The sequence below is a fragment of the Bombina bombina genome, chromosome 4 (genome assembly GCF_027579735.1).
Source record: "Bombina bombina isolate aBomBom1 chromosome 4, aBomBom1.pri, whole genome shotgun sequence".
Taxonomy (NCBI): domain Eukaryota; kingdom Metazoa; phylum Chordata; class Amphibia; order Anura; family Bombinatoridae; genus Bombina; species Bombina bombina.
In genome coordinates, this window is record NC_069502.1 from 465,955,328 (window position 1) to 465,979,361 (window position 24,034).

General features: G+C 39.0%; 1 protein-coding gene across 1 annotated transcript in view; it reads right to left on the minus strand.

Moving 5' to 3' along the window:
- Positions 1 to 24,034, minus strand: part of EPHB3 (EPH receptor B3) — a 76,261-nt gene that overhangs the window by 27,655 nt on the left and 24,572 nt on the right. Inside the window, exon 2 of the mRNA XM_053710354.1 lies at positions 237 to 301. Within this exon, the coding sequence (XP_053566329.1) occupies positions 237 to 301 (65 nt within the window). The remainder of the gene's footprint in view (positions 1 to 236; positions 302 to 24,034) is intronic.

Here is a 24,034-nt window from a genome sequence, read left to right on the forward strand (position 1 = left end):
TAGTAATGAAAAGTAAGAAACCATGGGAAGGTAGACATAAGGAAGTAATGAGGAAAATAAGTGAATGTAAAAAAGGAAAATCAGAAGGACGACAAAATTAAAATTAATGGAGGAGGGGATTTAAATCCATGGCTCTTAGAAAAAAGGCTGAAAAGCTTTGTTACTCATCCTCTGGGATAATCTATTGATACTAAGGGTTTAAGACCAGTTTATCATTCACTAAAGTTTCAGCTCACCCCAGTCTCTGGATGTACTGCCCATGCCAACTCCGATGTCGTCCACCTTGTGTCCAACAGTGTATCTATTCAAAGAGAATTAGGAGCTGTCAGGCTAACAAATGGGCTGCAATATGCAATTCAAGGACAGTATAGCATAGAAGAACCTCTTGTAACACCTAATTCATTCCTAAATAAATAGCTTAAAATATGTTCTGGACTTACAGAGCACATTAATAATAGTACTTTAGCAGGTTATGGGAGAACAAGATGCCTGTGCCACATCATTTCTTTTTTTTTTTTTTTTTAAATCATGCGGTAATATAAAATACAGATGTAAGAGTCAACTACTCTGGAAATATATATCCCAAATCCTATCGACCTATCGATGACCTGTAACATCACAGCAAGTGGCAATTACAAAACCCAGGATAAACAGATTAGATGATAGGAATAAAAAACATATCCTAATACTCTAGCAGAGAAAGAGTGCTAAGGTACATTCAACTATTTTTTTTAATGCACCAGAAATGATTCAGAGCATTACAAACGTTTTGCATACAAAATAGATGTTTTAAAACCACTGCAAACTGACATTTTGTCCGGTACAACCCACTGAAAAGACTCTGGAAAATATATTTTATTTCCTTTGCTGAATCCAATAAAGAACAAATATAAACAAGCTTGGGAACATATCAACCATTGCCCAAGGGGGAGAGGAACAATACTGTACAATTTTCTGATTTCATTTACATGTAGAGGAGGACAAAAAATAATAAAGAAGTTTTAATTATGTATAATTTATATTTTATGGGGAAATTACATTTACATTTAGTATCCAACTATAAAAACACTCAAAAATAAAAAGGCTGTATCGCATATCGATTTAAAAGATGGCCTTTAAATACGTATGTGACCACAAAAAAAAAACAAACACAAAAATATGTTTCAAGCTCTTAACCATGATTACAGACACACAATTCTTGGAAAAACAAAAACACAAAAAAAAAATATCAATCAACTTAAAGTGAAGGTAAATTTAGATGATAAAATGCCTGTTTTTTAAAAATCTGATTCATAACAGGGGCACTTTAATTCATCAAAATTTACATTTCACTCGTGTTGTGAAAATACTTACCTTTTAATCCTGACAGCTGCTCCAGCGATTCCCCCGGTCGTCGCAAGCTTCTTCATACGTCAGAAATTATGGATCGGTCATCCTCCAATCACGGCTTTCCCCTGGGGGAATCAGTGTCTGTTTCAACGCCGTGATTGGAGGAAGTCGGATTCCTCATTTTAGACCCGGGAAGAGGCTTTGCGACGGGCAGGGGAAGCGATGCAGCGGCTGTCAAGATTAAAAAGGTGAGTATTTTCACAACATGAGTGAAATGTAAATTTTGATGAATTAAAGTACCCCTGTTTTTAACTGGATTTTTAAATTGTTTTAATCAAAATTTACCTTCACTTTAAGGGAGGCTTTTTAAGAATAACAGATTAATTAATGAGAGAAAACCCAATTTAAGAAGACATCCATACAATCCCCGATTCACAACATATGTCTTATAGTTTATTCCAACTGTCTGGGAGTATGCAGCATATTTTGTAGAAAATAAACCAGTCCCTCATATAACAAACATCCCTGTAAAATTAAGTTAAAAATAATTGATTCTACAATAGCCTATGAGACACACCTACAATAATTAAAAAAAAAAAAATGATCCATTATTAAAAGTACCAATAAATACAGTAGATTTGCATAAACACCACATTGCATGATAAAAAGACAGTCTGAACGTAGTAGATTTTTTTTTTCTGTCAGTTATGTCTATTTCCACTTCTGTATCATGCAACAGCCATCAGCCAATCATAAACGCATATACATATATTCTGTGAATTCTTGCACATGCTCAATAGCTGGTGACTCAAAAAGTGTAAACATAAAAAGACTGCACTTTTTGTTAATGGAAGTAAATTGGAAAGTTATTAAAAATTGCATGCTGTATCTGAATCATTAAGTTTAATTCTGACTTAAGTGTTTCTTTAAAATACTAAAGATCTGTGGCTCAATTTCTCTTTCAATAAGGGGCACGTGGCTACTGACAAGTGATCGCCTATATATAGTAATACAGAGCATGACAATTCTTAGCTCACTAAAAATGTGCTTCTGGCTCATGACCATTTGGACTTTAATGTAATGTGGCGTGGTAGTGACACATTAAGTGTTTTATGCTCTAGGGGAGATTTAGAGACATGTGCACAGCGCTTGAGGCTCCTTTTCCCCTGATATATACAAGTATCCAGGGCTAACCTACCAGTGATTCTAATGGATCAGCTGCTACAGACTACTGCATTGTCCTTTTGTTCAAAATAGTGCATGAGTGGGAACTGGCAGAAGCTGCACCTATAAAAACGTATTCATTTAAAACGACAAACTGATTATGCATTTCTTACTGGTAATATCATATTGTATAATGTGGAACAAAAATTATACTTCTGAAAAGGGCCATATAACACAAATCAAAGCACTAATGCATTGAATAAAAGTATTGCCACATATCTTATGGTGCATGCAGCCAATCAGAGCAGGGCGGCCCCCTGTGCATGCGCATTCCCATCTGGTGAATGGTTTGAGCAGCAGTAACATTATTCTATGAGGCAACAATGACACTAATGACTATTCCCACCCAACAGAAAGCATTAAGATACAATATGCTTGCAATCTATAACAAAATTGGCTAGCCATATATTGCCCTGTATGGCACAGTGTGTTCTCTGGAATTTAAATTGTTGACATGACCCAAAAAAACCTTTCATGATTCAGATAAAAGTGAAATTTTAACCAACTTTCCATTTTACTTCTGGAATCCATTATTGAAAGGCATACCTAGATAGTCAATCTTATAAATATAAGTAAAATAGAAAGTTGTTTAAAAATCGTGTGCTCTGATAAAAAGTTTTTGGGTTTCACGTTCCTTTAATTGGCTACTGCTTCTTGAAAGCGATGTCAGGATACCAAGGATCTTTTTCTAATTTGTTATGCAGATACCACAGGATACACCCTAGCACTCAAATAGTACCTTAAATTCAAATCAAAATATGTATAGTGTTTTGTGCAACACTGATTAAAAACACATTTGTTTACAAAAACTTTAAAAAAAAAATTAATGGGAGCTCAAACTCATTAAAAACCACTAAATCCATAATTAAGATCTCCGGCTTAGCGCATTAAAAATAAACAAAGTCCTCAGACACCCCCATCACCCAGTAACATGTTTTGCCATCATATAGCTTTTTTTTTTTTTATTTAAGTGAGATACATCAAGACTCAATAACAAAGCCACATAACTTTTTGCATTACGCTACATATGTATATCAATAGATAATACTCTTAACGTAGCTCCTCCCACAGCCGTTTCATGCGCCTAAATCTGAAAGACGGTCAATGCATGACACATGTGATGAGAGGGGGAAGTGACGTCACCGGATGGGGTCGTGGTTTAGGGCCCTTATTGTCTATGTCGCAGTTACCAAGTTAGATGCGTTGTACAAGCTGTAGCAATAAAATAATGTTGTACCTTCTATGCTGTGTCCTGCATCTCATGACAACACATACCTTAGAGTATCAAAGAATTTTAAAAAATAAATATATTTTTTAAAGAACATCAACTTTGTCCCAAAGCAAAGCAGGTTGGATAAATCAATAACACTGGAAACTAAAATACTGTACTCAAAATTCCTGCTGACTTCACAATTTTATGCTGCAACTATGCGCTTAGCCATACCAGAGGTGTAAAAACATTGTTAAAGGGACAGTACACTGTAAAATTGTTTTTATATTAAATGTATTTTAAATGACTTGTTATACCAGCTGCAGAGTATAACATTTATGAGAAATTGCATTTTCAGATTTATTTGTGTATATGAAGTAGCTGGTTTTGTGCTTTTAAACCACAGCCTATTACAATGGGTTGAGCTTCAGGTAATATCAGATCTTATGTTATCACTTTGTGTACACAGACTTGCTTCCTTATCTTATATTTGTCTGGAAAACTAAAGCTCAATACTTAGAGAACAATGGAAAATGCCAAAATAGGGGTAAAGGAGCTACTTGTAAACAATTTAAAATACTCCAGCAGGTAAAATGGTTAATTGGGAACAATTTAAAGGGGATAAAAAATGTAGGTGAACGGTCCCTTTAAAAGTACTGATCAGGAACACACAGTACTGCAGGTGCTCTAAAATAAATTGTCTACCATAGGAATGTGTCCACCATGTCACTTCTGGTGGACGCATTAAGCTGCTGGAGGTTTGTGGCGCTCACTACGCATGCGCTAGAGGCCCAACCTCCTACAAACAGCCGATCGAGGAAATATATGCCACCACACACTGAGCGCACGTTACTGGTTGCAAAATCAGACAGAACAAGCTGTCATTGGATTTTGTAACCAGAAAGGGCGCCAGACGGGTCGCAGAATCTGTACACCACCACACAACGGCTGCAACGACTTGCACAGCTATTAACCCCTTATACTCAGTCAACAAGTTCAACCAGTCCCTTCAATGTGTAGCAATCTGAGCGGGGAGTATTTCAAACAAGTTCTCTTTTTGTGAGTCTCAGTCACCCTCTGTCAATCATCTTTTCCTATTCGCAAAAATAGATAACTTGTTTCAAATACTCCCCCCTTAGATTGTTACACAGTGAAGGGATTGGCTGAACTTGTTGACCGAGTATAAGGGGTTAACAGCTGTGCAAGTCGTTTCAGCCGTTGTGTGGTGGTGTACAGATTCTGTGACCCGTCTGCCGCACTTTCTGGTTTCAAAATCCGATGACAGCTTGCGCTCAGGAATGTGGTGCCATATATTTCCTCGACCCGCCGTGTAAATCAGCTGTTTTAAAGGGACAGTCTAGGCCAAAATAAACTTTCATGATTCAGATAGAGCATGTAATTTTAAACAATTTTCCAATTTACTTTTATCACCAAATTTGCTTTGTTGTCTTGGTATTCTTAGTTGAAAGCTTAACCTAGGAGGTTCATATGCTAATTTCTTAGACCTTGAAGGCCACCTCTTTTCAGAATGCATTTTAACAGTTTTTCACCACTAGAGGGTGTTAGTTCACGTATTTCATATAGATAACACAGTGCTCGTGCACGTGAAGTTATCTGGGAGCAGGCACTGATTGGCTAAACTGCCAGTCTGTCAAAAGAACTGAAATAAAGGGGCAGTTTGCAGAGGCTTAGATACAAGATAATCACAGATGTTAAAAGTATATTATTATAACTGTTGGTTATGCAAAACTGGGAAATGGGTAATAAAAGGGATTATCTATCTTTTAAAACAATAAAAATTCTGGTGTAGACTGTCCCTTTAAGGAGGTTAGGCCTCTAGCGCATGCGCAGTGAGCGCCACAAACCTCAAGCAGCTGATTCACGTCACCGGAAGTGACGTGGTAGACAAATTCCTACGCGGTAGACAACTTATTTTAGAACACCGGCATAAAGCAGAAACGGACGCTGATCCAATTAGCAATGCTAAATCACACACTCTTTGTGGGGGTTAAACACAGAGTTGCAGTGTCGCTGGTGATAAAAATGAGTACTCAAATGTATCACTATAATAGTCCTTTAAGAGTTTAACCCCAAGAAATTGACAGAATGAAAAACTCTTCTGCCAAGACATAATCCCCACAAGCCAAATAAAAAATAAATTAAAAAAAGTTGCATTATTTTGATGTTCATCATCTGACAATCTTTGCGGAGGGGGCATGTATGTAGCAGTTAATAAATTTAAAATTGGTAATGTATTGCAAAGCTAAATTAATGTTAATGAAACATTTTATTGTACAATTTCATACTGTTTACTGCCCCTATAACAGTCACAGCCTCTAAAAACAGAGAGCACATTCTTCAATAAACAAATGGTCCTTGGCAGCCATTTTCCCTTATTGGAGGTCCCAAACGTGTTAAACATGATGGTGACTCTTAGCCCAGGGGTCGACAAACCTTTTTATAATTTAAGAGCCAGTAAGAATATTTAGAAGCCAGGCAGTGGTATGTATATATAAGCATATGGAAAATAAAAATAAAGTTAGGAGCCAGGGGTAAAATTCTAGGAGCCAGTGGCTCCCTGGCTCCTGTGTTTGTCGAGCCCTGTCTTAGCCCACTTGTGTCTTTTATAGATGAACTGATATACAAAGACAGTACAGAGCAGAAATACCATGCAGTACTTTTCTAAATGAAGGATTTATACAGCTAATCCCAAATCTATGTTTCAGAATTTCTCTGATTTATCAATTGAGGTTCAGCTACATTCCTCTATGGAAGGCTTTTGACAAATTGTTCACATTTTTGTAGCCTCAACGTTTTCAATTTTCATATCATGTATAAGATTATGCTTGAAAAATCATTAAAAAAAAAAATATATAAAACACACACTGCAGTTTCATCCTAGTTTAGGACAGTGTTAATTTCTACCCGTCGCTATTTTTTCTAATAGTATAACCTCATGATTACCTGGAACACATTTATCCAGTGCACTTGCAAGTGTAGACTATCTCCATATTGCTGGTTGGTTGACAATGCTATTGTTAATGTTCTAAAATACTAACAAAAGGTACATTAGATAACTAAAATAAGCCATAAATCTACGCAAATCGATTTTATGTCTAATTTAATTTCGTATTTATTTATAAAACATCCTTAAAAAGGGATATGAAACACTTTTTCTTTCATAATTCTGATAGAGAAAACATCAAATTTGCAGAGTTCTCTAGCTATCCTTTGTTGGATGAACAAAAATGCACTACTGAGAGCTAGCTGAACACAAGCTGAGCCAATGACTAGCAGCATATATTTGCAGATACCAATCAGCAGCTAGATCCCAGTAGTAAATAGTTGTTCCTGAGCCTACCTAGATATGCTTTTCAACAGAGAATGAAGTAAATAAGATAATAGAACATGCAATTTTAAAAACTTTTTCAATTTACTTCTATCTGAATCATGGAAGTTTCATTTTGACTTTGAATCTGTGTGTTTAATTTGCCTGCATTGTTAAAGTGAATGTAAATTTTGATGCTAAAGTGCCCGTTTTTTAAAAATTTGATTAAAAACAGGGGCAATTTAATTAATCAAAATTTACATTTCCCTCCTGTTGTGAAAAAATACTTACCTTTTAATCTTGACAGCCGATCCAGCTTTCTCCACCCGTTGCAAAGCCTCTTCCTGGGTATAAAATGAGGAATCCGGCTTTCTCCAATCACAGAGTTGAATCAGACAACGATTCCCCAGGGGGGGGGGAAGCCGTGATTGGAGGATGACCTATCCATCATTTATGACATCAGAAATGGCTTGCGACGACCGGAGGAAGCTGGAGCTGCTGTCAGGTTTAAAAAGGTAAGTATTTTTTCACAACAGGAGTGAAATGCAAATTGATGAATTAAAGTGCCCCTGTTTTTAATTGAATTTTTAAAAACCGGGCACTTTAGCATCAAAATTTACATTCACTTTAAGCATGTAAAAAGGACATGAAAGTCAAAATTAAGTTCTCTTAATACTGATAGTGTACAATAAAAAAACAAAAAAAAAAAACACAACAAGACAAAAACAAACACACCACACACAACTATTCTACTGTTATATCCAATTTTTGTTTGTACTTCACCATATGTTCCTTCCCTTCTAATACTATTAAACAACCCCTAACCAAAACATATTACTCTTTCAGATCAAAATTAAACTAGTGATGCACCGAAATGGAAATTCTGGAACGAAACCGAAAATCCAGAATGCACTTGGCCAAAAACGTATTTTTATTTTAAAAAAATATTATTTTTTTTGCATATTTAGACTATTTAATGAAATAATCTGAATTGAAAAACTGCAAGCCAATCAAATAACCACACTTATTGAAACACTAAAATTGGACAATTTTTTTTTTATATATTTATATCTCTTAAAGGGACATTATACACTCATTTTTTCTTTGCATACATGTTTAGTAGATGATCTATTTATATAGCCCATAAAGTTGTTGTTTTTTTAAATGTATAGTTTTGCTTATTTTTAAATAACATTGCTCTGATTTTCAGACTCCTAACCAAGCCCCAAAGTTTTATGAGAATACCATCAGCTACATCCTCCAGCTTGCTGTTGTTTGTGTAAAGGGTCTTTTCATATGCAAAAGGGGGAGGTGGGGAGTGTCTTATTTCCCACTTGCAGTGGCTTTCCAACTACCTTTTCAACAGAGTTAAACTGAGAGCTTCTAAGTAAGTTTTTAAACAGTTTTATACTGGATATTTATATCAGTATCTGTGCATCTTATTCTTTATAGTAGTGTCTATTACATGCAGTTATATGAAAATGAGTGTATACTGTCCATTTAAAACAATGATATGTTACACAATTTTACAAAGAAAAAAAAAAAAAAAAAAAAAAGATTTTGGCCGAAAATGGCATTGTTTCTGCATCCCTAGTTAAAACAATATTAAATATCAATTTATGGTATTATTCTGTATAACAGAATCAGATTTAACAGGTTTTGTTTTTTTACAAATTATCCAAATAAAGTATAGTCCTAGAAAACTATTATATGCCAAACAGTAAGTCAAGAAATGAACTCAAACAGCAACTCTAGGCTAGCATCAAATTTGAAATAAGCAACACCATGCCGTTTTCGCCCAAAATGTTTGTGGCCGAAAATTTGGTGCATCCCTAAAGTAAACTGTCATGATTCAGTTAGAGCATGCAATTTTGAACATTCCAATTTACTTCCATTCACAAAATGTGCAGTCTTTTTATATTTACATTTTTTGAGTCACCAGCTCCTACTGAGCTTGTTCAAGAATATTCGTATATGTATTTGTGATTGGCTGATGGCTGTCACATGATACAGGAGTAGAAATAGACATAACTTTGAATGTGTAAGAAAACAGTCTACTACTCATGTAAAGTTTAGACTAAGTGCTATTGCATTGTATTTTTATCATGCATTTGTGGATTATGCAAATCTCCTGTATTTACAGGGCTACGTTCCAACTTTAACAAACTCTTGATCAAGTATTCCTTTCTGGCTTCAGCTCCGACAACTGCACCAGATATATTTACAGCCTGGTTGTCAGTGCTAACAGAATTGTAATCCTGACTATCAAAAAAAAAAAAAAAAAAAAAAAAAAAAAAAAAAAAGGGGGGGGGAGGGAAAGGCCTACCATCTTGGTTCTGTTACCTACAATTGTGGAGTGTTTTGTGTGGGCTACACCCAACATGTACTTTCTCAGACACTAGACTGCAGTCACCCCCCCCCCTTTCAAATGTTTTTATGAGTTTTACTTGATAATTCAGAATGTATTTACATAACATGAGGTAAAGCCTGGGGCAGCAGGAACTAGGCACTCATCCTATCTTAAGACCTTTAACTCACACGTCAGTATTGAGATTTTGTCATTTAGCTCTTGTTTATGCGGAAAATGTACAAAGGAAATATACAAACACCTTGTAGAAGTCTGCATACACTGCTATCATGGTCCAAGAGCAGCACTTGCTTCCATAAAATGAATCAGAGAAAGAAATGCACAAACACTAGGGACTACATAGCTCACTCCATCACAAAAAGCTGACACCACAACGGTAAGAAGATACACAAGAAACCTTCAAAGTGAGCAAACCAATGTTGTTTGTTCAGCCTCCACTTCAAACTAGTTTAATGTTTGGCCTTAATATTTAATTATTTTTTTAGAAACTGTATAAAAACGCATCTTCCCATGGATGCATAAAAATAACTGGCTCCTTTAAAGGAAAAAAAAACAAAACAATTTATGCTTACCTGATAAATTTATTTCTCTTGTAGTGTATTCAGTCCACGGGTCAGCCATTACTTATGGGATATATTCCCTTCCCAACAGGAAGTTGCAAGAGGATCACCCACAGCAGAGCTGCTATATAGCTCCTCCCCTCACATGTCATATCCAGTCATTTGACCGAAACAAAACAAGAAAGGAGAAACCATAGGGTGCAGTGGTGACTGGAGTTTTAATTAAAATTTAGATCTGCCTTAAAAAGACAGGGCGGGCCGTGGACTGGATACACTACAAGAGAAATAAATTTATCAGGTAAGCATAAATTATGTTTTCTCTTGTTAAGTGTATCCAGTCCACGGATCATCCATTACTTGTGGGATACCAATACCAAAGCTAAAGTACACGGATGATGGGAGGGACAAGGCAGGAACTTAAACGGAAGGAACCACTGCCTGTAGAACCTTTCTCCCAAAAACAGCCTCCGAAGAAGCAAAAGTGTCAAATTTGTAAAATTTTGAAAAGGTGTGAAGCGAAGACCAAGTCGCAGCCTTGCAAATCTGTTCAACAGAGGCCTCATTCTTAAAGGCCCAGGTGGAAGCCACAGCTCTAGTAGAATGAGCTGTAATCCTTTCAGGGGGCTGCTATCCAGCAGTCTCATAGGCTAAGCGTATTATGCTATGAAGCCAAAAGGAGAGAGAGGTTGCCAAAGCTTTTTGACCTCTCCTCTGTCCAGAGTAAGCGACAAACAGGGAAGAAGTTTGCCGAAAATCTTTAGTTGCCTGTAAATAGAACTTCAGGGCACGGACTACGTCCAGATTATGCAAAAGACGTTCCTTCTTTGAAGAAGGATTAGGGCACAATGATGGGACAACAATCTCTTGATTGATATTCCTGTAAGAAACTACCTTAGGTAAAAACCCAGGTTTAGTACGCAGAACTACCTTGTCTGAATGGAAAATCAGATAAGGAGAATCACAATGTAAGGCAGATAACTCAGAGACTCTTCGAGCCGAGGAAATAGCCATCAGAAAAAGAACTTTCCAAGATAAAAGCTTAATGTCAATGGAATGAAGGGGTTCAAACGGAACTCCTTGAAGAACTTTAAGAACCAAGTTTAAGCTCCACGGAGGAGCAACAGTTTTAAACACAGGCTTAATCCTAGCCAAAGCCTGACAAAAAGCCTGGACTTCTGCCAGACGCTTGTGCAAAAGAATAGACAGAGCAGAAATCTGTCCCTTTAACGAACTAGCAGATAAGCCCTTTTCCAAACCCTCTTGTAGAAAGGACAATATCCTAGGAATCCTAACCTTACTCCATGAGTAACTCTTGGATTCGCACCAATATAAGTATTTACGCCATATCTTATGGTAGATTTTTCTGGTAACAGGCTTCCGTGCCTGTATTAAGGTATCAATAACTGACTCTGAAAAGCCACGCTTTGATAGGATCAAGCGTTCAATCTCCATGCAGTCAGCCTCAGAGAAATTAGATTTGGATGGTTGAAAGGACCTTGTATTAGAAGGTCCTGCCTCAGAGGCAGAGACCATGGTGGACAGGACGACATGTCCACTAGGTCTGCATACCAGGTCCTGCGTGGCCACGCAGGCGCTATTAGAATCACCGATGCTCTCTCCTGTTTGATCTTGGCAATCAGTCGAGGTAGCAGCGGAAACGGTGGAAACACATAAGCCATGTTGAAAACCCAAGGGGCTGCTAGAGCATCTATCAGCGCCGCTCCCGGGTCCCTGGATCCGTAACGAGGAAGCTTGGCGTTCTGGCGAGACGCCATGAGATCCAGTTCTGGTTTGCCCCAACGATGAATCAGTTGAGCGAATACCTCCGGATGAAGTTCCCACTCCCCCGGATGAAAAGTCTGGCGACTTAGAAAGTCCGCCTCCCAGTTCTCCACGCCTGGGATGTGGATCGCTGACAGGTGGCAAGAGTGAGACTTCTTTGAGACTTCTAACATCGCTAGGGAACTCCTGGTTCCCCCTTGATGGTTGATGTAAGCCACAGTCGTGATGTTGTCCGACTGAAATCTGATGAACCTCAGTGTTGCTAGCTGAGGCCAAGCTAGAAGAGCATTGAATATTGCTCTTAACTCCAGAATATGTATTGGGAGGAGTTTCTCCTCCTGAGTCCACGATCCCTGAGCCTTCAGGGAGTTCCAGACTGCGCCCGAACCTAGAAGGCTGGTATCTGTTGTTACAATTGTTCAATCTGGCCTGCGAAAGGTCATGCCCTTGGACAGATGGACCCGAGAAAGCCACCAGAGAAGAGAATCTCTGGTCTCTTGATCCAGATTTAGTAGAGGGGACAAATCTGAGTAATCCCCATTCCACTGACTTAGCATGCATAATTGCAGCGGTCTGAGATGCAGGCGCGCAAATGGCACTATGTCCATTGCCGCTACCATTAAGCCGATTACTTCCATGCACTGAGCCACTGACGGGCGTGGAATGGAATGAAGGACACGGCAAGCATTTAGAAGTTTTGATAACCTGGACTCCGTCAGGTAAATTTTCATCTCTACAGAATCTATAAGAGTCCCTAGGAAGGAGACTCTTGTGAGTGGTGATAGAGAACTCTTTTCCACGTTCACTTTCCACCCATGCGACCTCAGAAATGCCAGAACTATCTCTGTATGAGACTTGGCAATTTGAAAGCTTGACGCCTGTATCAGGATGTCGTCTAGATACGGAGCCACCGCTATGCCTCGCGGTCTTAGAACCGCCAGAAGTGAGCCCAGAACCTTTGTAAAGATTCTCTGGGCCGTAGCCAACCCGAAGGGGAGAGCTACAAACTGGTAATGCCTGTCTAGAAAGGCAAATCTTAGGTACCGAAAATGGTCTTTGTGAATCGGTATGTGAAGGTAGGCATCCTTTAAGTCCACTGTGGTCATGTACTGACCCTCTTGGATCATGGGTAGGATGGTTCGAATAGTTTCCATTTTGAATGATGGAACTCTGAGGAATTTGTTTAAGATCTTTAGATCCAAGATTGGTCTGAAGGTTCCCTCTTTCTTGGGAACCACAAACAGATTTGAATAAAATCCCTGTCCTTGTTCCGTCCGCGGAACTGGATGGATCACTCCCATTACTAGGTGGTCTTGCACACAGCTTAGGAATGCCTCTTTCTTTATCTGGTTTGCTGATAACCTTGAAAGATGAAATCTCCTTGTGGAGGGGAAGCTTTGAAATCCAGAAGATATCCCTGAGATATGATCTCCAACGCCCAGGGATCCTGAACATCTCTTGCCCACGCCTGGGTGAAGAGAGAAATTCTGCCCCCCACTAGATCCGTTTCCGGATAGGGGGCCGTTCCTTCATGCTGTCTTGGGGGCAGTAGTAGGTTTCCTGGCCTGCTTGCCCTTGTTCCAGGACTGGTTAGTTTTCCAGGCCTGTCTGTAACGAGCAACAGTTCCTTCCTGTTTTGGAGCGGAGGAAGTTGATGCTGCTCCTGCCTTGAAATTTCGAAAGGCACGAAAATTAGACTGTTTGGCCTTTGATTTGGCCCTGTCCTGAGGAAGGGTATGACCCTTGCCTCCAGTAATGTCAGCAATTTCTTTCAAGCCGGGCCCGAATAAGGTCTGCCCCTTGAAAGGAATATTAAGTAATTTAGATTTAGAAGTCACGTCAGCTGACCAGGATTTAAGCCATAGCGCTCTCCGCGCCTGGATGGCGAATCCGGAGTTCTTAGCCATTAGTTTAGTCAAATGTACAATGGCATCAGAAACAAATGCATTAGCTAGCGTAAGTGATTTAAGCTTGTCCATAATTTCATCCAATGGAGCTGTGTGAATGGCCTCTTCCAGAGACTCAAACCAGAATGCCGCAGCAGCAGTGACAGGTGCAATGCATGCAAGGGGCTGCAAGATAAAACCTTGTTGAACAAACATTTTCTTAAGGTAACCTAATTTTTTATCCATTGGATCCGAAAAAGCACAACTATCCTCCACCGGGATAGTGGTACGCTTAGCTAAAGTAGAAACTGCTCCCTCCACCTTAGGGACCGTCTGCAATAAGTCCCGTGTAGTGGCGTCTATTGGAAACATTTTCCTAAATATAGGAGGTGGGGAAAAGGGCACACCGGGTCTATCCCACTCCTTGCTAATAATTTCTGTAAGCCTTTTAGGTATAGGAAAAACGTCAGTACACACCGGCACCGCATAGTATCTATCCAGCCTACACAATTTCTCTGGAATTGCAACTGTGTTACAGTCCTTCAGAGCAGCTAATACCTCCCCAAGCAATACACGGAGGTTCTCAAGCTTAAATTTAAAATTAGAGATCTCTGAATCCGGTTTCCCTGGATCAGATCCGTCACCCACAGAATGAAGCTCTCCGTCCTCATGTTCTGCAAACTGTGACGCAGTATCAGACATGACTCTAACAGCACCAGCGCGCTCTGTCCTAATCCCAGAGCTATCGCGCTTGCCTCTCAATTCTGGCAGGGTATTATTCATGATTGTAGCCATGTCCTGTAAAGTGATTGCTATGGGCGTCTCTGATGTACTTGGCGCCATATTAGCACGCGCCCCCTGAGCGGGAGGCGAAGGTACTGACACGTGAGGAGAGTTAGTCGGCATAACTTCCCCCTCGTCGTCTGGTGATAATTCTTTTATAGATAAAGACTGACCTTTATTATTTAAAGTGAAAATCAATACATTTAGTACACATATTCCTATGGGGCTCCACACTGGCCTTCAAACATAATGAACAAATAGATTAATCTGTGTCAGACATGTTTAAACAGACTAGCAATGAGACTAGCAAGCTTGGAAAACACTTTAAAACAAGTTTACAAGCAATATAAAAAACGCTACTGCGCCTTTAAGAAGCACAAAACCTGTCAAGTTGAAATAACAATCAACCAAATCAGTTATACCAACCAAATTTTCACAGTAAATGTATTAAGCTAGCAGAGCATTGCACCCACTTGCAAATGGATGATTAACCCCTTTATACCCAAAACGGATAATCAATAGAGCAAAAAACGTTTTTAACACAGTCAAACACACTGTCACAGGTCTGCTGTGACTGATTACCTCCCTCAATATGACTTTTGAAGTCCCTTGAGCTCTCTAGAGACGTCCTGGATCATGCAGGAAGAAGCAGGAAGACTGAGTATGAATTTTTACTGCGCAAAAAAAGCGCTAAAATAGGCCCCTCCAACTCATTATTACAACAGTGGGAAGCCTCAGTTAACTGTTTCTATGCAGAAATTAGTCAGCCATGTGGAAAAAATTATGCCCCAATAAGTTTTATCACCAATGTACCTTAAAAAACGATTAAACATGCCAGCAAACGTTTTAAAACATCTTTTTTAAAGAGTATGTATCTCTATTGATAAGCCTGATACCAGTCGCTTCCACTGCATTTAAGGCTTTACTACATTACTTCAGTATTAGCAGCATTTTCTTAGTCAAATTCCATTCCTTAGAAAATTATTTTACTGCACATACATTAATAAGCCTGATACCAGTCGCTTTCACTGCATTTAAGGCTTTACTACATTACTTCAGTATCAGCAGCATTTTCTTAGTCAATTCCATTCCTTAGAAAAATATTTTACTGCACATACCTTAGTTGCAGGAGACCCCGCACGCCATTCCCTTTCTGAAGTTACCCCACTCCTCAGAATGTGTGAGAACAGCCAGTGGATCTTAGTTACTTCTGCTAAGATCATAGAAAACGCAGGCAGATTCTTCTTCCAAATACTACCTGAGAAAAAACAGCACACTTCGGTGCCATTTAAAAATAACAAACTTTTGATTGAAGAAATAATAAAGTATAAAACACCACAGTCCTCTCACGACCTCCATCTATGTTGAGGGTTGCAAGAGAATGACTGTATATGACATGTGAGGGGAGGAGCTATATAGCAGCTCTGCTGTGGGTGATCCTCTTGCAACTTCCTGTTGGGAAGGGAATATATCCCACAAGTAATGGATGATCCGTGGACTGGATACACTTAACAAGAGAAACAACTCATTTTCTATCACTCATATGAAAAAACACAATGTAAAAACACACACACACACACGATAGAATCATGTATGTGATTAAAGAAAACATTTCTCCTTAAAGGGACATTACACATTTTTTCTTTGCATAAATGTTTTGTAGATGATTTATAAAGCCCATAAAGTTTTTTTTTTAAATGTATAGTTTTGCTTATTTTTAAATAACATTGCTCTGATTTTCAGACTCCTAACCAAGCCCCAAAGTTTTATGTGAATACGCTCAGCTACCTACTCCAGCTTGCTCCTGTTTGTGTAAAGGGTCTTTTCATATGCAAAAGAAGGGGGAGGGGGGGGGGGGGAAGTGTATTATTTCCCACTTGCAGTGGGCTTTCCAGCTATCTTTTCAACAGAGCCAAACTGACAGCTTCTAAGTAAGTTTTTAAACAGTTTTATACTGGATTTTTATATCCGTATCTGTGCATCTTATTCTTTATAGTAGTGTCTATTACATGCAGTTATATGAAAATGAGTGTATACTGTCCATTTAATGATTTAGGTAGAACAACTTTACTTCTATTATCAATTTTGCTTCATTCTCTTGGTATGCTTTGTTGAAGAAAACAGCAATGCACTACTAGTTTTAAACTAAACACGTGAGTGTGTGTACATACCAATCATCAGCTAGAACATAGGTTCTGCAAAGGATAACAAGAGTAGGAAGGAAATTAAATAGATATTCATGATTTAGACAGAAAACATAATTTTAAATAACTTTCCAATTTACTTCTAATTATGACTTTACTGTCCCTTTAATTCATTATACGGAAAACGGTGATGCATAATAGTATGCGCATATATATTGCTCCTATACATTTGTACTCTATTTACATATTTTATTCAATACTATAAAAAAGTGTTTCTTGGTTCTCCAAGTAGTTTTTTTTCATCTGATTAACCAACAGTTATTAATTTTGGCTTTTATGTTTGTTTTTAAAAGAAATAATGATACCACATTTCCTTAGCACTACATTTTTTTTTATTTTTTTTTTACTTTTTGTCCACACAAGGCGGCGTGTCCAGTGCACAAGTCAGAGTGTGCTCTTCCACCGACGACTGCTCCTGCTAGCTATTGTAAAATATGCTCACACTTAAATAGGATTTCACCAGAGTTTATGAGGGAGAGAATTGTTTACTTTGCGAATAATACATTTCAGTGGTATGTACACACACATTGGATGGTTATGTATGTTTGTCGGCATCTTCCCCTGCATGGGCCCTTCTCTAAAGTTTTGTAGAAGGAGGGGTGGGGGGACCCCGGGGATTGAAAAGAGGTGGGGGCCGTTTCAGGATTAGCTTTCCCTGTTTTACACAGAAATCTGCACAAAATCCAGGCTCTTTTTTTGTTTTAAATGAGAAAAATGTGTCCAAGTTGAAACAGAGCCAGAGTTTAAAAAAAAAAAAAAGTTACAATGAAACCGAATGTTGTAAAAAGGAAAAAAAAAATAAAAAAAAAAATGTAGCAGTGCGTGTGCATCAGTCCTGATGTACAGAACGCTCACATAGGGGTTATATTAAAGAACTTTGGTCATGTAACACGCCAAGAACTAAGAATGTTAATGCCAGCTTGGTAATAAAAGTTCTTTTGAGGCTTTATAAAAAGTATCTAAAAGCTGTAAAAGTAAAAATACTTAACTATTAATATGCCACTTAACGAATCAAATTAATCAACAAAACACAGATAGAACCCAGTATATTCATTCCCTTATAAAGCTGGCTTGTAACCATTTTGGAGGAAGTCATATCCGTGTAACAGGAGCTCCATCTTCTTTCGGTGTGTGTGTGTTTTTGTGTGACATTAGATTTATTTTATTTTCTCTTTTTTATAAAAGATGGCAAAGTCGAGATGCCAGTACAGATATATGTCCGATATAGTGCAAATTTTAAAACCCTTTATAGAATGTATTTTATGCTTTTGGTATCCAGCTTAGGAGTGAGCATGTATCTTAAAGAGATACTGAACCAATTATTTTTTCAGGATTCAGATACAGCATGCAATTTTAAGCAACTTTCTAATTTACTCCCATTATCATTTTTTCTTTGTTTTCTTGGTATCTTTATTTGAAAAAGCAGGAATGTAAGCTTACAAGCCGGCCCATTTTGGTTCAGAACCCTGGATAGCGCTTGCTGATTGGTGGGTAAATTTAGCCACCAATCAAGCAAGCTGTAACAAGGTGCAGAACCAAAGATGGACCGGCTCGTAATCTTACATTCCTGCTTTTTCAAATAAAGATACCAAGAAAACAAAGAAAAATCGATAGGAATACATTAGAAAGTTTCTTAAATTGCATGCTGTATCTGAATCCTGAAAGAAAATAATTTGTTCAGTATCCCTTTAAACAGTATATGGCAGCAGTGTTTATATTCTACATATAGTGCACAAGATCATCCGAGTCTACTTAAAGGTGCTAAGTTTCAAAAAAGGATACCAACAGAAAGAGGTAGATTTGATAAAGCAGATTGGACGTTTTCATTATTATTATTAATGGCACACTATTTGAATCATGAGACAGTAATTTTGACCTCCATGACCCTTTAAGAGAGTTTATATTAATATAAAAATGAACAGATCCCCTGTACAATTCTGTGAGACACAGCAAAAAGGCTGTTCCCTGGCTGAGAATCGCAACTACCGTGTTCCGAGGCTTCTGTGCTTGTTTACATAGGCCTCTATTTTTCCCACACCATTCTACTCCTCAAACACTTTTTGGCAGCAGCACAGAAAAGCGCCCCTCTTCTCTGCAGCTCGCTAATTCCTATAATCTGTTATAAAGGTTACTGAGTCTGAATGTATGTAAATATACACATACAATAAATACATTTGCATAAGCCATAAAAAAATTAAGGTATGGGGCCCTTCCCCCAAGTCACTGTTAGCTGCTCCCCACACAGATAGTGTAGATGGACTTATTCTTCCATTCTTCATTGCATTTCTAGTTTAATGTTCTAAATAAAGCAGGTGGCACATTACTAACGCTAGCTTAACCTGGCCTATAAGAGCTAAAAACAATCCTTTATAATACAAAACATTTGTTACTTAATGCCTCAATACAGTTTAATACTTAGTATTTAACTGACTCAAATGCACAAATTAAAAACCTAAAACTACCAATTTGTCAAAAAGCCAATACAAAGTGCTGCCAATCATCCTATATAATAAATAGGATTAAGTAACAGAAATTCAGGTTATAAAAAGGACAAAGGCAGCCATGAATAATTCTGCTTTGACACACAACTATCACCGATATTCCGGTTTTCTTTTACAAGCTATCTTTACACACTTTCTAATATTTAAAGAACAATAAAAAAAAAAAAAAAAAAAAAAAATATATAATAATAATAATAATAATAATAATAAATTCTTAAAGGGACAATTCACCTTAGTATGAGGGTGCAAACTGCCTCTGTCTCACCTTTGACAGATATGGATATCCAAAGTAGAAATGGCTGCAGCACACCAGATGAAGTTTAAAACATTTTTATTACAAGAAGTGAAGAACAGGCGACGTTTCAGACTTCTGCCCTTTCTCAAGCCAAGTCTTTTTTTAAACAAACATACTGGTGTAGACGGTCCCTTTAACTGATAAATTCCTTTCTTGGTGGTAATAGTCCACAAAATTCCTTATTTGTGGGAATTTATCACCTGGCCACCAGGTAGAGGCAGACACACCCCACAGCAGAGCTTTAAATATCCCTCTTACTTCCCTTTCCCTCCCAGTAGGATGTATAGCCAGGGATACGGGGAAAGAGGAAGAAAGAAGTAGGGTAAAGAGGTGCATATTAGAACTGCCGCCAACCAAGATAAAATTAGGTGGGTTCGTGGACTATCACCTCCAAGAAAGAAAGGAATTTATCAGGTAAGAATAAATGTCTTCTTTCTAAGGTGGTGATCGTCCATGGAAATCCTTACTTGTGGGAACTAAATTACCCAAGCTGTGGAGTCCACAAGGCAAAAACCATGTAGGAAAGAAGGAAAGGCAGACAACTATTTACCAGGAACTCCCGCCTGAAGGACTCTCCTTCCTATAACCAGCCTCCGCAAAGGCAAACTCCTCAAAAAGATAAAGCATTGAGAAAATATGATAATGGCACCAAACTATAACCTTGCAATTGTGCTCCGCATTCCTGAAACCAAAAGGACACAGAATGAGATAAATGAGCTATAATACAGAAAAAACGAGACTGTTCCGCCCCAATGACGCTACGAGAAATACACGATAACCGTAAGATGCAACAAGCAGCATAGAAAACTGCACTAAAGGCAACTGTTAATCAAATAACTGACACAAAGCAGCCCGATACAAAACCGTGCACTGACAGACTAATATGAAACCCAGTTATATTGATATAGGCTATCCACTGAGTCAAGCTGCTAAACTGGCTATATGGTTACTTTACCTTTGCAGCTTGTGGGCTTAGAGACACATGGGTACTTACCCAGAAACAGTCCCCTCCATTAATGTTACTCCAATGGAAAGCTCAGGATACAGAGTAGAGAGCCCACCCTTTGCTGTAACTAGCAGTAGAGAATATACATCATCATCGTGGACAAGCAGGAAAAAGGCTATAGGAACTGTTCCAGCGACACCCATAGCAGGCTTGTGAGCACAACTCCCTCCTATCCTATACATCCTACTGGGAGGGAAAGGGTAGTAGGAGGGATATTTAAAGCTCTGCTGTGGGGCATCTTTGCCTCCTCCTGGTGGCCAGGTGATTAATTCCCACAAGTAAGGATTTTCTTGGACTATCATCACCTAAGAAAGAAATCTGTTTGTAACCATTTAAGAGAGAATATTTCACCATCAGAACACACTTCTGGTAGATATCAGCCTGGGTGACAATGGTATTGCAGCTGAATGGATCACTCCAGCCTTCAGAGCAGTTTTATTCTGAGGTAACAGGACAATTCAAGGAAGCAGTTGCTCTTGAGCTACAATGGTCAGCCCTCTACTAGTTTGTCTGGCTTAAACGGGTCAGCTGAAATATATTTCACATTTAGAGAGAACTTAATAAAATGCTAGAGTTGTATAGCCCTGGTATACTATTGTATTAGACACAGCAATATACAGAGTGTTAACAAAAAACAAATGTGCTTTAATTTCTGTGTGCCCATACGGGATGCCAGGCTCAGAGCCCCTGGCTTGATTGAGACCTCATGTACAAGAGGATACCTACGAGTCTGTCTAAATATGCTTGGATGGCAAAAAAAAAAAAAAAAAAAAAAAAAAGGTCTCAAAGTTTTTTTTAAAGTTTTCAAAAAGGGACAGTCTAGAATAGACTTTTTATTGTTTTAAAAGATAGATAATCCCTTTATTACCCATTCCCCAGGTTTGCATAACCAACATGGTTATATTAATACACTTTTTACCTCCGATAACCTTGTAGACGACTTTTTAGTTATCTATTGACTTGCATTTTAGCCAAATTAGTGCTGTGTTGTGCCGACTACTCCACAGGCGTGAACACAAGGTTATCTATATGGCCCACATGAACTAGCAGTCTCCTGTTGTGAAAAGCAAATAAAAAAATCGTGATAAGAGGCTGTCTGTAGTGGCTTAGAAGCAGAAAGAAATTTAGAGGTTTAAAAAAACACAAAAAAAAAAAAAAAAACACATTAATATAACAATGTCGGTTGTGCAAAGCTGGGGAATGGGTAGTAACATAATTTATGCTTACCTGATAAATTCCTTTCTTCTGTTGTGTGATCAGTCCACGGGTCATCATTACTTCTGGGATATAACTCCTCCCCAACAGGAAATGCAAGAGGATTCACCCAGCAGAGCTGCATATAGCTCCTCCCCTCTACGTCAGTCCCAGTCATTCGACCAAGAATCAACGAGAAAGGAGTAACCAAGGGTGAAGTGGTGACTGGAGTATAATTTAAAAGATATTTACCTGCCTTAGAAACAGGGCGGGCCGTGGACTGATCACACAACAGAAGAAAGGAATTTATCAGGTAAGCATAAATTATGTTTTCTTCTGTTATGTGTGATCAGTCCACGGGTCATCATTACTTCTGGGATACCAATACCAAAGCAAAAGTACACGGATGACGGGAGGGATAGGCAGGCTCATTATACAGAAAGAACCACTGCCTGAAGAACCTTTCTCCCAAAAATAGCCTCCGAAGAAGCAAAAGTGTCAAATTTGTAAAATTTGGAAAAAGTATGAAGCGAAGACCAAGTTGCAGCCTTGCAAATCTGTTCAACAGAGGCCTCATTCTTAAAGGCCCAAGTGGAAGCCACAGCTCTAGTGGAGTGAGCTGTAATTCTTTCAGGAGGCTGCTGTCCAGCAGTCTCATAGGCTAAACGTATTATGCTACGAAGCCAAAAAGAGAGAGAGGTAGCAGAAGCTTTTTGACCTCTCCTCTGTCCAGAATAAACGACAAACAGGGAAGAAGTTTGGCGAAAATCTTTAGTTGCCTGCAAGTAGAACTTGAGGGCACGAACTACATCCAGATTGTGTAGAAGACGTTCCTTCTTTGAAGAAGGATTTGGACACAAGGATGGAACAACAATCTCTTGATTGATATTCCTGTTAGTGACTACCTTAGGTAAGAACCCAGGTTTAGTACGCAGAACTACCTTGTCTGAGTGAAAAATCAGATAAGGAGAATCACAATGTAAGGCTGATAACTCAGAGACTCTTCGAGCCGAGGAAATAGCCATTAAAAACAGAACTTCCCAAGATAACAATTTTATATCAATGGAATGAAGGGGTTCAAACGGAACACCCTGTAAAACGTTAAGAACTAAGTTTAAACTCCATGGCGGAGCAACAGCTTTAAACACAGGCTTGATCCTAGCTAAAGCCTGACAAAAGGCCTGGACGTCTGGATTTTCTGACAGACGCCTGTGTAACAAGATGGACAGAGCTGAAATCTGTCCCTTTAATGAACTAGCTGATAAACCCTTTTCTAAACCTTCTTGTAGAAAGGACAATATCCTAGGGATCCTAACCTTACTCCAGGAGTAACGTTTGGATTCGCACCAGTATAGGTATTTACGCCATATTTTATGGTAAATCTTTCTGGTAACAGGCTTCCTAGCCTGTATCAGGGTATCAATAACCGACTCAGAAAAACCACGTTTTGATAAAATCAAGCGTTCAATTTCCAAGCAGTCAGCTTCAGAGAAGTTAGATTTTGATGTTTGAATGGACCCTGTATCAGAAGGTCCTGTCTTAGAGGTAGAGACCAAGGCGGACAGGATGACATGTCCACTAGATCTGCATACCAAGTCCTGCGTGGCCATGCAGGCGCTATTAGAATCACTGATGCTCTCTCCTGTTTGATTTTGGCAATCAATCGAGGAAGCAGCGGGAAGGGTGGAAACACATAAGCCATCCCGAAGTTCCAAGGTGCTGTCAAAGCATCTATCAGAACCGCTCCCGGATCCCTGGATCTGGACCCGTAGTGAGGAAGTTTGGCGTTCTGGCGAGACGCCATGAGATCTATCTCTGGTTTGCCCCAACGTCGAAGTATTTGGGCAAAGACCTCCGGATGAAGTTCCCACTCCCCCGGATGAAAAGTCTGGCGACTCAAGAAATCCGCCTCCCAGTTCTCCACTCCCGGGATGTGGATTGCTGACAGGTGGCAAGAGTGAGACTCTGCCCAGCGAATTATCTTTGATACTTCCATCATTGCTAGGGAGCTTCTTGTCCCTCCCTGATGGTTGATGTAAGCTACAGTCGTGATGTTGTCCGACTGAAACCTGATGAACCCCCGAGTTGTTAATTGGGGCCAAGCCAGAAGGGCATTGAGAACTGCTCTCAATTCCAGAATGTTTATTGGAAGGAGACTCTCCTCCTGATTCCATAGTCCCTGAGCCTTCAGAGAATTCCAGACAGCGCCCCAACCTAGTAGGCTGGCGTCTGTTGTTACAATTGTCCAGTCTGGCCTGCTGAATGGCATCCCCCTGGACAGGTGTGGCCGATAAAGCCACCATAGAAGAGAATTTCTGGTCTCTTGATTCAGATTCAGAGTAGGGGACAAATCTGAGTAATCCC